Source organism: Oryx dammah, unplaced genomic scaffold (assembly GCF_014754425.2).
Source record: "Oryx dammah isolate SB20612 unplaced genomic scaffold, SCBI_Odam_1.1 HiC_scaffold_1, whole genome shotgun sequence".
Classification (NCBI taxonomy): domain Eukaryota; kingdom Metazoa; phylum Chordata; class Mammalia; order Artiodactyla; family Bovidae; genus Oryx; species Oryx dammah.
Window position 1 is genome coordinate 87,241,725 of NW_024070185.1, and position 12,978 is coordinate 87,254,702.

At 42.0% G+C, this 12,978-nt stretch overlaps 1 protein-coding gene across 1 annotated transcript; it reads right to left on the reverse strand.

The window, feature by feature from the left end:
• Positions 1-1,613: 1,613 nt before the first annotated feature.
• CKS2 (CDC28 protein kinase regulatory subunit 2) lies at positions 1,614-6,532 on the reverse strand. Its single transcript, XM_040237798.1, has 3 exons — positions 6,324-6,532; positions 3,264-3,391; positions 1,614-1,961 (listed from the first exon to the last, which is right to left on the reverse strand). Exons 1-3 carry the CDS (start codon positions 6,380-6,382, stop codon positions 1,909-1,911), a joined length of 240 nt encoding a protein of 79 aa, XP_040093732.1. The 5' UTR covers positions 6,383-6,532; the 3' UTR covers positions 1,614-1,908.
• Between the last annotated feature and the right edge of the window lie 6,446 nt (positions 6,533-12,978).

Here is a 12,978-nt window from a genome sequence, read left to right on the forward strand (position 1 = left end):
CTGCAGTCCATGGGGTCGCTAAGAGTCGGACACGACCGAGCGATTTCACTTTCACTTTAGACTTTCTTGCATTGGAGAAGGAAATGGCAACCCACTCCAGTGTTCTTGTCTGGAGAATCCCAGGGACGGGGGAGCCTGGTGGGCTGCCGTCTATGGGGTCACACAGTCGGACACGACTGAAGCGATTTAGCAGCAGCAGAGCAGTTTGGAAGTAACCACGAAAAAGAATTTCAAAACTGCTCAGTTCAACAAAGGGCTGTTGACCACTAGGAAATGTGCTGGGAGAGGAAGAGATGGAAAAGCAGAGTGGAAGTAAGCAGTCCTAGGGCAGGTGGTGTTAGGTAGAATGGGAAATGCAAGGTGTTGCTTGGGAGACGGAGTGAGGGAGGGGGAGTGCAGATCCTAGAACTCTTGTTTACTTGGTGAAAAGTGGAAGCTGTTTGACCAGTAGAGGTTAATTAGGGCTAATTGTAGGTTCTCTGGTAGCTCAGAGGATAAAGCGTCTGCCTGCAACGCAGGAGACCCGGGTTCAGTCCCTGGGTTGGGAAGATCCCCTGGAGAAGGAAATGGCAACCCATTCCAGTACTCTTGCCGGGAGAATCCCATGGACAGAGGAGCCTAGCGGGCTACAGTCCATGGGGTCACAAAGAGTCGGACTCGGCTGAGTGACTTCACTTTCCCTTTCTATTGAGTGACTACCAGGTATTTCAAGCAGTAAATGCAGGCAATTCCAGCTCATCTCCTGGTGTTCTGTGCGCCTCCCACAGGTCAATTAAACACACATCTAAACCTCCAGAGTGGAATGAGGCTTGGGGTCTGACAGTAAGCTGTGCTGGAGATTGAGCATTATGCATTATGTTGGTCTGTGCTAAATACAATCAAGTTTACTTAACAATTCTGACGTCTGTTGGCCTAACACTGAACCTGTAGCCAGTGGACCCATGGGGATGGGAGTAAGTTCTAGGCTCTTGCCCATCACTACACTGCCCTCATTATTTATCATGCTTATTATGTGAAAGCACTACCCTTTTCAAAGAGAGGTGCATACAGAGGACCAGCATACTGGGGGTCTCATGCTTACTGGCAGCCTAGCTAAAAGGTTTCTTCAGCATTAGCAATGATGATAAAAAGCCTGTGTTTGGATTAACTAAAATATTTCCTTAACAGTTAAAGCAATTTGACACAAAATGTACACCATGTTAGAAGTTTTAAAAGTGCTGTGATAGTTTATATAAAACTGTATCCTCCTTTGGCACATGGAGAAAAGAAATGGGGTTAAGTGTTTCTCCCAAGGCAGTAATTACATAAATAAGTGAAGTAACCCAGAGTATTAAGTTGGGTTTCTTTTTGTTCAGTTGGAGATTCTAGACAATTCTTTAGGAACTAAACAGAGCTATAAAATCTACCCTGGCTCTGTTAAACTTACCCCTAGTTCTTAGTATCTTTATAAGTGAATTTAAATGGTACCCTGAATCACACCAAGCTGATAGGTTTAAACCCACTTAACATTTTATTTCTTTGAAGTGAATTTATTTCCTCAGGACTATAAAACTGAAATCATCCAACATCCTCAACAGTCACAAGTTAACCTTAAGAAAACCAACTTCAGTAACTTCAAAGAGTAATAAATGCAACATACAAACTTTATTTAACAAAAGTAACAGATAATGTCAAACAGGCACTTATATTAAAAGAAAAACTGACTAGAAGAAATTTTTATCTTAAAACACCTTACAGTAACCTACTTGCAGTTGCATTTAACTGAGCTCTGTTGCTGTGAAGAATACAGCTCATGCACAGGTATGGATGAACAATTTGTACATTTTTCAAGTATTCACTGAATACTACCTTATATACACATATACATTAAATTTGAGAAAGATTTAATTGATGATCCCCAGATAAGCTTCATTTTTGTTGATCTTTTGGAAGAGGCCGTCTAAAGAGAAGGATGTGTGGTTCTGTGGAAACAAAATGTTTTATATTAATATGGTTAATTTTCATTCCTTCAACAAAAAATTAAGAGAATTCTCAAATTGAACCAAAATAAAGTAAATCCACAGTCAACTGATGTTATTTATTAAGGTATCTGAAATTTTGCTTTTAAGTTACTATCAACAATAAACAAGAAATCAACATTAACAACGAGAATTTCCCCCCAGTTAATTTTACACACTGGAGAAAAGGAAAGTAAAGTCATTTGAGAAGGGTTTCTATCTTTAGAATCTCAATTCCAATGAAAAGTAAAGAAAAAGGTTATCTGTTGTGGGGAAAACAGTTAACACCTCATTAAAAAACTGTAGGTCCCAGGGGCCCTCCTGGTAGATTCTGTTTCAGTAGGTGGAGGACTGAGTAGGAACCTACAGGTAAGGTCCTCAGTTGCTTCGTATTATCTGGAGAAAGACCTTTTTTAATATTATTACGTGCTCCGATCCCAAGATAGTTACAAGTTTGAGTTTTTGCTGCTGATGCTTTTCTTTAAAAGTATAAATCAAGATAGCTTTAGCTTTACCTAATTCATATCATTAAGTTATGGCTCAGTTGGTAAAGATCCACCTGCAATGCAGGAGATCTGGGTTCGATTCCTAACCTGGGTCAGGATTCCTTGGAGAAGAAAATGGCAACCCACTTCAGTATTCTTGCCTGGGAAATCCCATGAACAGAGGAGCCTGGCACATTACAGTTCATGGGGTCGCAAAGAATCAGACACAACTGAGTGACTAAACTACCACACCCAATTCAGCTTCTATGCCTTCAAATTTTGTTCAAAGCAATATAAATCCTTTAATTTAGATTTATTGATAACCCCAAAACACCAGAGTTTCTTAGTCTATCTTACTAATAGTTTACCAGTAATCTAGAAAACTATTCAAATCACTTCAAATTGCATCAGTTTCTATACACAGAGCTTCTAGACACACAATCTTAAATTTTTAGTTTTCATATAGACACCAGAATTCTAAATATATTTACGGCAGAATACTTCAAGATACTACTAGCAATGACACAAATTTTAAAATAGAATAACCTGTTTCTTTTTTTTACTTCATAGGTTATTTTTACAGATACATGAATGCGTTCTTTTCACTATGTAAACTATTGTTTACTATAAAATTGGAACCTTCTCTAGGAAGGAAAAGTCATTCAAAAATAGTCAAGCTTATCACTTACTTAGGGATATCACTGAAACATCAGCATTACTAACAAATTTTCAACAACTACTATTATTTTCAATTAATGCTTCTCTAAATAACAAAATTTACCTGGTTCATGAATCATGTAATGAACCCAGCCTAGACTCTGTTGGACACCAAGTCTCCTCCACTCCTCTTCAGACATCAGATGGGTTTTGGGTACTTGTTTGGAAAGTTCTCTGGGTAACATGACATGTCTGTTAAAAAAAATATATAGCCAAAAATTAGTACTCTATGTGGATATGCCTTTCCTACAATTATGGTCACATTACATATGCATCTTTAGGACACTTAAAAAAGCAACCCTGTTACCTTATCACTGGCATCAATCTTAAGAACTACTTAAGTAGTTCAACCACCTTTAATTCTGATTTTTGATGGCCTGTGTTCAAATTAGAAATTAGAATATGTACTCCTAAAGTACAAAGCATTTTATTTACGACTAACATTTTTCCCTAATAGAGACTGCTTGCTAATTGTCTCAATCTTATTCAGGAATAGAACCTCAAAAACTAAGCAGGACACATGGTTATCCGAAACACCCCAGCCTCCCCTGCAGCTACCTCTGGTCTCATGACTAAATCGACCAATAGGATAAAAGCAGAAAATATGCAACTTATGGAAAGCATCCTGAAAAGAAAAGAGCATGCCAGTTTTCATTTTTCTCCTTCCTGTTGGTTAGGAAGCAGACTGATGTGATCAGGGAGCAAGAGAAGTCATCTAAGACCACGGCTGCTGCTAAGTCGTTTCAGTGGTGTCCAACTCTGTGTGACCCCATAGACAGCAGCCCACCAGGCTCCCCCGTCCCTGGGATTCTCCAGGCAAAAACACTGGAGTGGGTGGGTTGCCATTTTCTTCTCCAATGCATGAAAGTGAAGTCGGGTCCGACTCTTCATGACCCCATGGACTGTAGCCTACAGGGTTCTTCCATCCATGGGATTTTCCAGGCAAGGGTACTGGAGTGGGTTGCCATTTCCTTCTCCACTAAGACCACAGAAGTGATTATAAATTGAGAATGGTCCCTGATTGTTAGAGCTGCAAATAACCTGTTACCTGATTTCTGTCTTCTACCTAATTGTTGATTAGTCTCAAGAGAAATGTACAGTGCTTTTGTACTCATCTTATGTATACCCTACAAAATACAGCAATATTTTATGTTTAAGTGGAAGTCACATCCCTACCTTCTCCATAATCCATAGAAATAGGCTAACCATCATTAAGGTTTGATGACAAGGGAAAAATCTGTAAGTAGCTTCAATCTCAGATGGAGAGTCTACATGTATCTGTTTTCCCCCTGCATGGGTATATATTGGGCTTCCCTGGTGGCTCAGAAAGTAAAGGATCTACTGCAACATGGAAGACCCAGGTTTGATCTTTGGGTCAGGAAGATCCCCTCCAGAAGGGAATGGCAACCACTCCAGTATTCTTGCCTGGAGAATCCCATGAACAGAGGAGCCTGGTGGCCTACAGTCCATGGGGTCACAAAGAGTCGGACACGGACTGAACAACTAACACTTTCACACTTTCAAAACTATATATATTTCTAACTACATATAAGGAGAATTGTTCCTCAAAGTTAACATTTCAGTAGCAAGTGCTTTTCATGGAGGGTGATGAGGTAAAAAAGGCAATAACAATACAAACAACAAAGGAGCTACTAAGATAACATTGCAGGAAGGATACAATTAAATTTCCCTTCTCTGAAGATGTACTGCCCTGTTTCATAAAAGTTTAAGTGGCTTGGTCAAGAAATAACAGCTTTAATTAATACTGGATTAGATATTAATCCAGATTTTAGTAAGATTGTGGTTATATTCCGTCTATTACTGCATATCCCCAGCTGAATTCTTGGTCAACATCATATAATTGAACATTATATCAACACATTACAGGATTAGAACTGTGTAGTATGTAAAAATAAGACAACTGACTTCAAACAAAGAGACTTTTCCAATGCAATTAGGTATTACTAATCTGCAAGGCTGTCCAGAGAAATCATCAATTTTTCTCCAGAGAATACAGATTTACAAGACATTAGGGGGAGGGGAAAAAAGGAGACCCACCCACTGTTACTGAATGTAAGCTTTCTAACTCAAACAGCTTTCTTGGAAATCTAACAGGATAGCAGACAGAAAAGGTCACTGTTTGGCCCCGCCTACGCGTTAGAAGTTTCCCAGGATGCAGCGTCCTAGTCACCACCCAGGAGGACTGGGCGGAGCTGGTGTCTGAAGCCACACCCTAGTTAAGTCTCCGGCAAGCGTTAAGGCTATTAAGAGTTCGTTTCCTCCCACAATCCAATTTGCTAATCACATTTGGGAACTACGCTCTAGTCCCATCACATAATGATGCAGAAGCCAAAAAAAAAAAAAAAAGCCTGAAAGCAAAAAATTATTTGGCCGATACAAACTAACAGAAAAAAATGCCCCAAAGCTGTTCGAGTTCTCAATTTGGTCTCAAAAGGAAGCCCCTTGAATATTAACCCAAGGTTACCACGCACCAGCACCCGCTCAAAATCGCCATACCCACTACACATTCAAATCCCAAGCAAGCTCGTTTTGGGGGGGGATTCCCCCACAAACTAATTTTTAGTGCCATCAACTTCAAAAGAGAAGTGTTTCTCTGGCGACGTTACCTGACCAAAATCACCCTTCCGACCGCCCCTCGCCCGCTGTGACTGGGGGTGAGGGGGCGTTTGCCTGAATGCCAGGTAGGCCGAAATTTTTAGGAACAGCTGCGCTTTTATGCAGGCGTCGGACTCTCAGCGCCAGGCTTCAGCCACGCCGGGCCCCTTTAGGCCCTCGGTCCCTTTCCTTTAGGGCGGCAACTCTGCACCAGAAGCGGCCCCTTCTGCGCTCCAGCTTCGTCTCCCTCACAGACAAGAACAAAGAGCGGAAGCCGGCCGGGCCGGCCCGCCAGACGAGGAGAGGCGCGCGCTCCCACCCCGGCGGCCCGACCCCAACACAACAGCGACTCCCGGCTGGCCCCCGACCTGAACTCCGGACCCCGACCCTAACCCCAGCCCGAAGCTCTTCGACCCCGACTCTGGGTCCCAGGTTCTCTCCCCTGGCCGGAGTTCCAGCCCAGGCTCGCCCGGGGCCGCGGCAGAGGTAGGCTGTCCGGCCTGCTCACCGGTATTCGTAGTGTTCATCGAAGTACTTGTCCGAGTAGTAGATCTGCTTATGGGCCATCCTGCAGGTGGGCGGTGGGCAGCAGCTGACTAGAGCGAAGCGGCGCGAAGACAGGGCGCAGGTGAGGGGACGTCTGCGTCAGGTGAAGGCAACGACTCGACTGAGACCAACCGACCGTAAGACGAACGAGCCAGGTTTGAATCCGACAGCCCGCCGCTGATTGGGTAACGGTGTCGACCAATCACCTTCCGCGCATCCTGCGGGAAGGCTGCAACCAGCTCCTAGCCTATCGTCACCGCCTTTCTGTGGCGTTTGCACAAGATTAGCCAATCAGAGGCCTGTTGCGAGGTCGCCCCAGGAAAGAAGTGATGATTGGCGTGGCGTGGGGGCGGGGAGCTCCCAAACGAGAAGGGCGCGGCCAGGGAAGGGCGGAACCGGGACGTTAGAGGCCATAGAGCAAGTGCGCAGGAGTTTAGAAGGTTCCAGGTCCGCTGAGCCGTTTAGATAGCGAACCTGCGGCAGGGGTACGGTATCGCGAGGTTTGGCGAGGCCCGGGAGTGGGAGGGGCCTGGCTGTAGAGCTGTCGTCAGTTTGTCCGCGCCCCCTCCGCTGCCGGTGCTACGTGCTAGAAGTACGTGGGTGGTGAGGAAGGCCGGCAGCCCTAGACTGAGGGGAAGACTGAGAGAAAGAGGGAAGAGTGAGAGATGAGTCTTAACCCGGGAGCGCCCAGCCGTTTTGTGGAGTAGAGACCCGGAAAGCCAAAGTTATGCCGGGACGTGAGGAAGACGTCAGAATACCGCACCGCGGCGAGACCGCATGGAGTATCCCGGAACCTCGCCACGAGTGCGGCGGGGGTGGCGGTGCGAGGCCGTTGCCCAGAGACCTCTGTTAGGGGAAAGTTGTCTTCCCACGCCGTTCTCACATTCTGACAACTCTATAGATAGGCGTGCGTGCGTGCGTGCGTATGGGAAAATAAAAATTACTGAAATAATGATGCTTGGTAGAGGACGACGGTATTAAAAGTGACTTGTAAAAATTCCTTTGGCTTGTTATGCTTGAAATCTAATTTAAAATTAAGGTACTTGTAGGGCGTTCCCTGGTGGTCCAGTGGTTAGGCCTGTGCGCTTTCAATGTGGACCCTGACTAGATCTCTGGTAGGGAACTAATCTCACATGCCCCGTGGCCAAGAAGAAAGTGTTTTTCACTTTTTCCACAATGAGCGCGTGTGGGTGGTGCAGCGCAATACCGGTGAGAGCTTCCTTGTCCTGCCACTGCCTCCCTCCCACAGGATGGTCACTTTAGCCTTTGACTCTCAGCCTAAGCTGAGAAAGTCGTCTTCATCACCTGTTCGGAGGAAGTCCCCACCGTCCCCATTCCTCTCCATCCTTGCCCAGCAGTTGCACGCTCGCTCGGGTACTGTGCCCCCACCCGCACTATAACATATCCTCCAGCAAACCAGTGTAGCAGGCATGTCTGTTTTGTTCACCACTTTATACCCCAGCACGTAACGGTTCCTTGTGCTCCACTCCCTAATTTTAAAACAATTACTTTTCAAGTAATGTGTGCCTAAATAATTAAACATAATAATGTGCCGTAATAATAAAGATGAGAATAAAGAGATTTCCCTGGCGATCTAGTGATTAAGATTCTGAGCTTATCCTGTAGGGGATACTGGGTTGGATCCCTGGTGGGGGAGTTAAGATCCTGCCCATGCCAAACATCAGGGCCAAAAAAAAAAAAAAAAAGAGAGAGAAAGATATAAACCGTTATGAGAGACTGTTAAGGAAAATCACTTAACTTTTTGGCAGAACTTAGGAAAGAAAATCTTACTAAGAGGTATGTAAGAGACTGCTGTGAAAAATCTCAAACAGAAAAGCAGAATAGTAGTAAAATCAGCTTCCATAGACCAGTTGCTCACCTTCAGCTGTTAACATTTGGCCCATCTTGTTTCAACTCTTCCCCCTTTCCCTATAATATCTCTAAAGAGAGCCCAAATAAAATGTCATTTCACTCTGAGATAATACATTTTTGTATATATCCGTACACGGTACAGAGTCTCAAGAAAAATTTTAGAAATGTTTTTTTTTATGTTTATTTATTTATTGGCCCTGAGGCATGTGGAAGCTTAACTCCCTGCCAGGGATTGAACCCTCACCCCCTGCATTGGAAGGCGAAGTCTTAACCACTGGACCAGCAGGGAAGTCCCAAGAAAAATTTTAAAAATATTTTAGCACCATGTCATTTCTACACTTGTGATTCCTCTTTTTTCTCTAATAGTTGTTTTCTACTTGGTCTCTCTGTCTTTCCTTCATCTGCTTCCCCCTGCCTGTCTTCCTGTACTGGCTCAAGAAGCCAGAGAAAGACTGAAGAATCCTATGTCAATTAACCTAGAGCAGTAATTGAAAGTCCAACTGTATGGTAACAGCTGCATAAGGGTGAACAGGAAAAAACATTGAACTATACTTAAAAAGGGTGAGCTGTATGTACGGTATATGAATATTTCAGCTCAAATGTAAATTTTCAAGAAAGAAAAACCACTGGACATATATGGCTTTACAGAGAAGTTTTACCAAGCTTCCAAGTTTTACCAAGTTTATTTCAGAATAAACTCTTCTGCTCTATAAGAATTTATTAGGCAAGAATAATATTGATTCAAAAAAAAATGAGAAAAGAAAGTAGATGTCCCTTTCACTCAAAGACATACATGTAAAAATTTCAAATAAAATGCTAGCCAACTGAATCCTATTGTGTTTCTTAAAAGGATGATTTTACTATCTCCAAATGTAAGAATAGCTTAATATTAGAAAATCTGTTAATCTAATTCACCACATTGACAGTGTAAAGGAGAAAAAATGATCCTCCCAACAGATGCAGGAAAAAAAATTTGCTAAAATTCGATGCTCCTATAATCAACAGTAAAGAACCTACCTGCAGTGCAGCAGGAGCCTCAGGTTCAATTCATGTGGGGAGAACCCCTGAGGAAGGAAATGAAAATCCTTTTCAGTATTCTTGCATGGAAAATCCCATTGACAGTCCAAGGGGTTGCAAAAGAGTCGCACACGACTTAAAGACTCAACAACAACAATAGGTGCAGAAAAAAAAAATTGCTAAAATTAACTACTCCTATAATACAAACTCTTAGTAAACCTACCACTCACTGGTGATACCACTCTTAGCAATTAGAAGTAAGAGGAAGCTTTGTTAACCTTGTAAAGCTATCTATAAAAAACATAATTCTTATGAGAAAACATTGGAAGCATTCTCTTTAAAATGTTCTATTATCTCCAATTAGATTGAACAGTGTTTGAAAATCAGCACAATTAAGAGAGGTTTAAGACAAATTAATTGGTAAGAAAGAAACAAAAATTGTTTGCAACTGATGTAATCATCTGTATGTATAAGATTAATATCCAAGGTCTATTGCATTCCTGTACACCAGAAAAAATAGCTAGAAAACCTATTTAAAAATAATGTATCAGCATCAAATGTCACCTACCTAGGAATAAGCCTAACAAAGAAATGCAAAATTATGAAACTTTGAGAAACATAAATGAAGTCTTGAATAAATGGGCAAATATACTGTGTTCCTGCTTAGGAAGACTCAGTATGGTTAAGATATAAATTATTTCCAAATTGATTGTAGAGTTAGTCTAATTCCAATAAAAGTACCACATTCAAAGGACTTACTTGACTAAAATAATACGAATAAGGAAATGGCTAAGAATAGCAAAGACACTTAATGGACTCTAGCAGATCATGATTTATTAAGAACCTATAGTAATTCACTATGAACAAAGCTAGTGGAGGTGATGGAATTCCAGTTGAGCTATTTGAAATCCTAAGAGATGATGCTGTTAAAGTACTGCACTCATTGTGCCAGCAAATTTGGAAAACTCAGCAGTAGCCACAGGACTGGAAAAGGTCAGTTTCATTCCAATCCCAAAGAAAAGCAATGCCAAAGAATGTTCAAGCTACCACACAATTGCACTCATCTCACAGGCTAGCAAAGTAATGGTCAAAATTCTCCAAGCCAGGCTTCAACAGTACGTGAACCGAGAAATTCCAGATGTTCAAGCCGCATTTAGAAAAGCCAGAAGAACCAGAGATCAAATTGCCAACATCTGCTGGATCATCAAAAAAACAAGAGAGTTCTAGAAAAACATCTACTTCTGGTTCATTGACTATGCCAAAGCCTTTGACTTGTGTGGATCGCTAAACTGTGGAAAATTCTGAAAGAGATGGGAATACCAGACCACCTGACCTGCCTCCTGAGAGATCTGTATGCAGGTCAGGAAGCAACAGTTAGAACTGGACATGGAACAACAGACTGGTTCCAAATAGGACAAGGAGTACGTCAAGGCTGTATATTGTCACCCTGCTTATTTAACTCATATACAGAGTACATCATGAGAAACGCTGGATGAAGCACAAGCTGGAATCAAGATTGCTGGGAGAAATATCAATAACCTCAGATATGCAGATGACACCACCCTTATGGCAGAAAGTGAAAAAGAACTAAAGATCCTCTTGATGAAAGTAAAAGAGGAGAGTGAAAAAGTTGGCTTAAAACTCAACATTCAGAAAACTAAGATCATGGCATCCTGTCCCATCACTTCATGGCAAATATATGGAGAAACAGTGGAAACAGTGTCAGACTTTATTTTTTGGGCTCCAAAATCACTGCAGATGGTGACCACAGCCATCCTTGGAAGAAAAGTTATGACCAACCTAGACAGCATATTAAAAACCAGAGACATTACTTTGCCAACAAAGGTCCATCTAGTCAAAGCTATGGTTTTTCCAGTAGTCATGTATGGATGTGAGAGTTGGACTATAAATAAAGCTGAGTGCTGAAGAATTGATGCTTTTGAACTGTGGTGTTGGAGAAGACTCTTGAGAGTCCCTTGGTATGCAAGGAGATCCAACCAGTCCATTGTAAAGGAAATCAGTCCTGAATATTCATTGGAAGGACTGATGTTTAAGCTGCAACTCCAATACTTTGGCCACCTGATGCAAAGAGTTGACTCATTTGAAAAGACCCTGATGCTAGGAAAGATTAAAAGTGGGAGGAGAAGGTGATGATGACAGAGGATAAGATGGTTGGATGGCATCACTGACTCAATGGACATGAATTTGAGTAAACTCCAGGAGTTGGTGATGGACAGGGAGGCCTGACGTACTGCAGTCGATGGGGTTACAAAGAGTCGGATACAACCGAGTGACTGAACTGAACTGAATTGAACTTACTAGCCTGGGAGATGAGTGCAATTGTCTGATGGTTAGCACATTCTTTGGTTCTACCCTTCTTGGGAATTGGAATAAAGATTGACCATTTCCAGTCCTGTGGCCACTGCTGGGTCTTCCAGATTTGCTGACATAATGAATGCGAAAACTTGATGGCATTCTCCTTTAGGGATTTGAATAGTTCTGCTGGAATTTCATCGGATCCACTAGCTTTATTAACAGCAGTGTTTTTTAAGGGCCACTTGACTTTGCACTCCAGAATGTCTGCCTCTGGGTAACTAACCACACCATCATAGTAATCCGATTCATTAAGATGTTTTTATACAGTTCTTCCATGTATTCTTTCCATCTCTTCTCGATCTCTTCAGCGTCTACTAGGTCTCTACCACTTTTGTCCTTTATTGTGCCCATCTTTGGGTAGAATGCTCCCTGACATATACAATTTTCCTGAAGAGATCTCTAGTCTTTCCCCTTTTGTTGTTTTCTTCTATTATTAAGCACTGTTCATTGAATAAAACTTTCTTGTCTCTTCCAGCTCTTGTCTCTTCTGTTAAACTGGATGTATCTTTCCTTCTTTCCCTTGCTTTTTGCTTCTCTTCATTCTTCTGCTATTTGTAAGGCCTCCTCAGATAATCACTTTGCCTTCTTGCTTTTTTTGGCAGGGGCATGGTTTTGTTCTCCACCTCCCTTACAATATTATGGACATCTGTCCATAGTTCTTCAGGCACACTGTTAACTAGGTCTAGTCCCTTGAATGTATTCATTACCTCTACTGTGAATTCATATGGGACTTGATTTAAGTCAATAGGGCTGGCTGCCCTATTGCTTTCCCCAGTTTTCTTTAGTTTAAATCTGAATTTTGCTATGAGAAGCTGATGATCTGAGCCCCAGTCAGCTCCAAGCCTTGTTTTTGCTGATTGTATACAGCTTCTCCATCTTTGGCTATGAAGAATGTAATCAGTTTGATTTTGACTATTTGGTGATGTCCACGTGTAAAGTCATCTCTTGTGTTATTGAAAAAACGTATTTGCTATGACTAGTGCATTCTCTTGGCATAATTCAGTTAACTTTTGCCCTACTTCATTTTGTTCTCCAAGGCCAAACTTGCCTGATACTCCAGGTATATCTTGACTTCCTATTGCTGCATTCCAATCCCTGATGATGAATAGGACATCTTTTTTAGGTGTTAGTTCTAGGAGGTCTTCTAGACTTGGATTACTGTGATGTTGAATGGCTTGCCTTGGAAATGAACCAAGATCGTTCTGTCATTTTTGAGATTGTACCCAAGTACTGTATTTCAGACTCTTTTGTTAATTATGAGGATTATTTCATTTCTTCTATGGGATTCTTGCTCATAATAATTGATATAATGGTCATCTGAATTAATTTCACCCATTCCATCCATTTGAGTT

What these genes read in the sequence shown, in the direction of transcription:
- CKS2 (XM_040237798.1), bottom strand. Translation starts at nt 6,382, where the DNA reads ATGGCCCATAAGCAGATCTACTACTCGGACAAGTACTTCGATGAACAC. An exon ending in GATGAACACTACGAATACCG is followed by an intron (nt 3,392 to 6,323) that starts GTGAGCAGGCCG and finishes TTTTTTTAACAG; the next exon opens with ACATGTCATGTTACCCAGAG. An exon ending in TTACATGATTCATGAACCAG is followed by an intron (nt 1,962 to 3,263) that starts GTAAATTTTGTT and finishes TTGTTTCCACAG; the next exon opens with AACCACACATCCTTCTCTTT.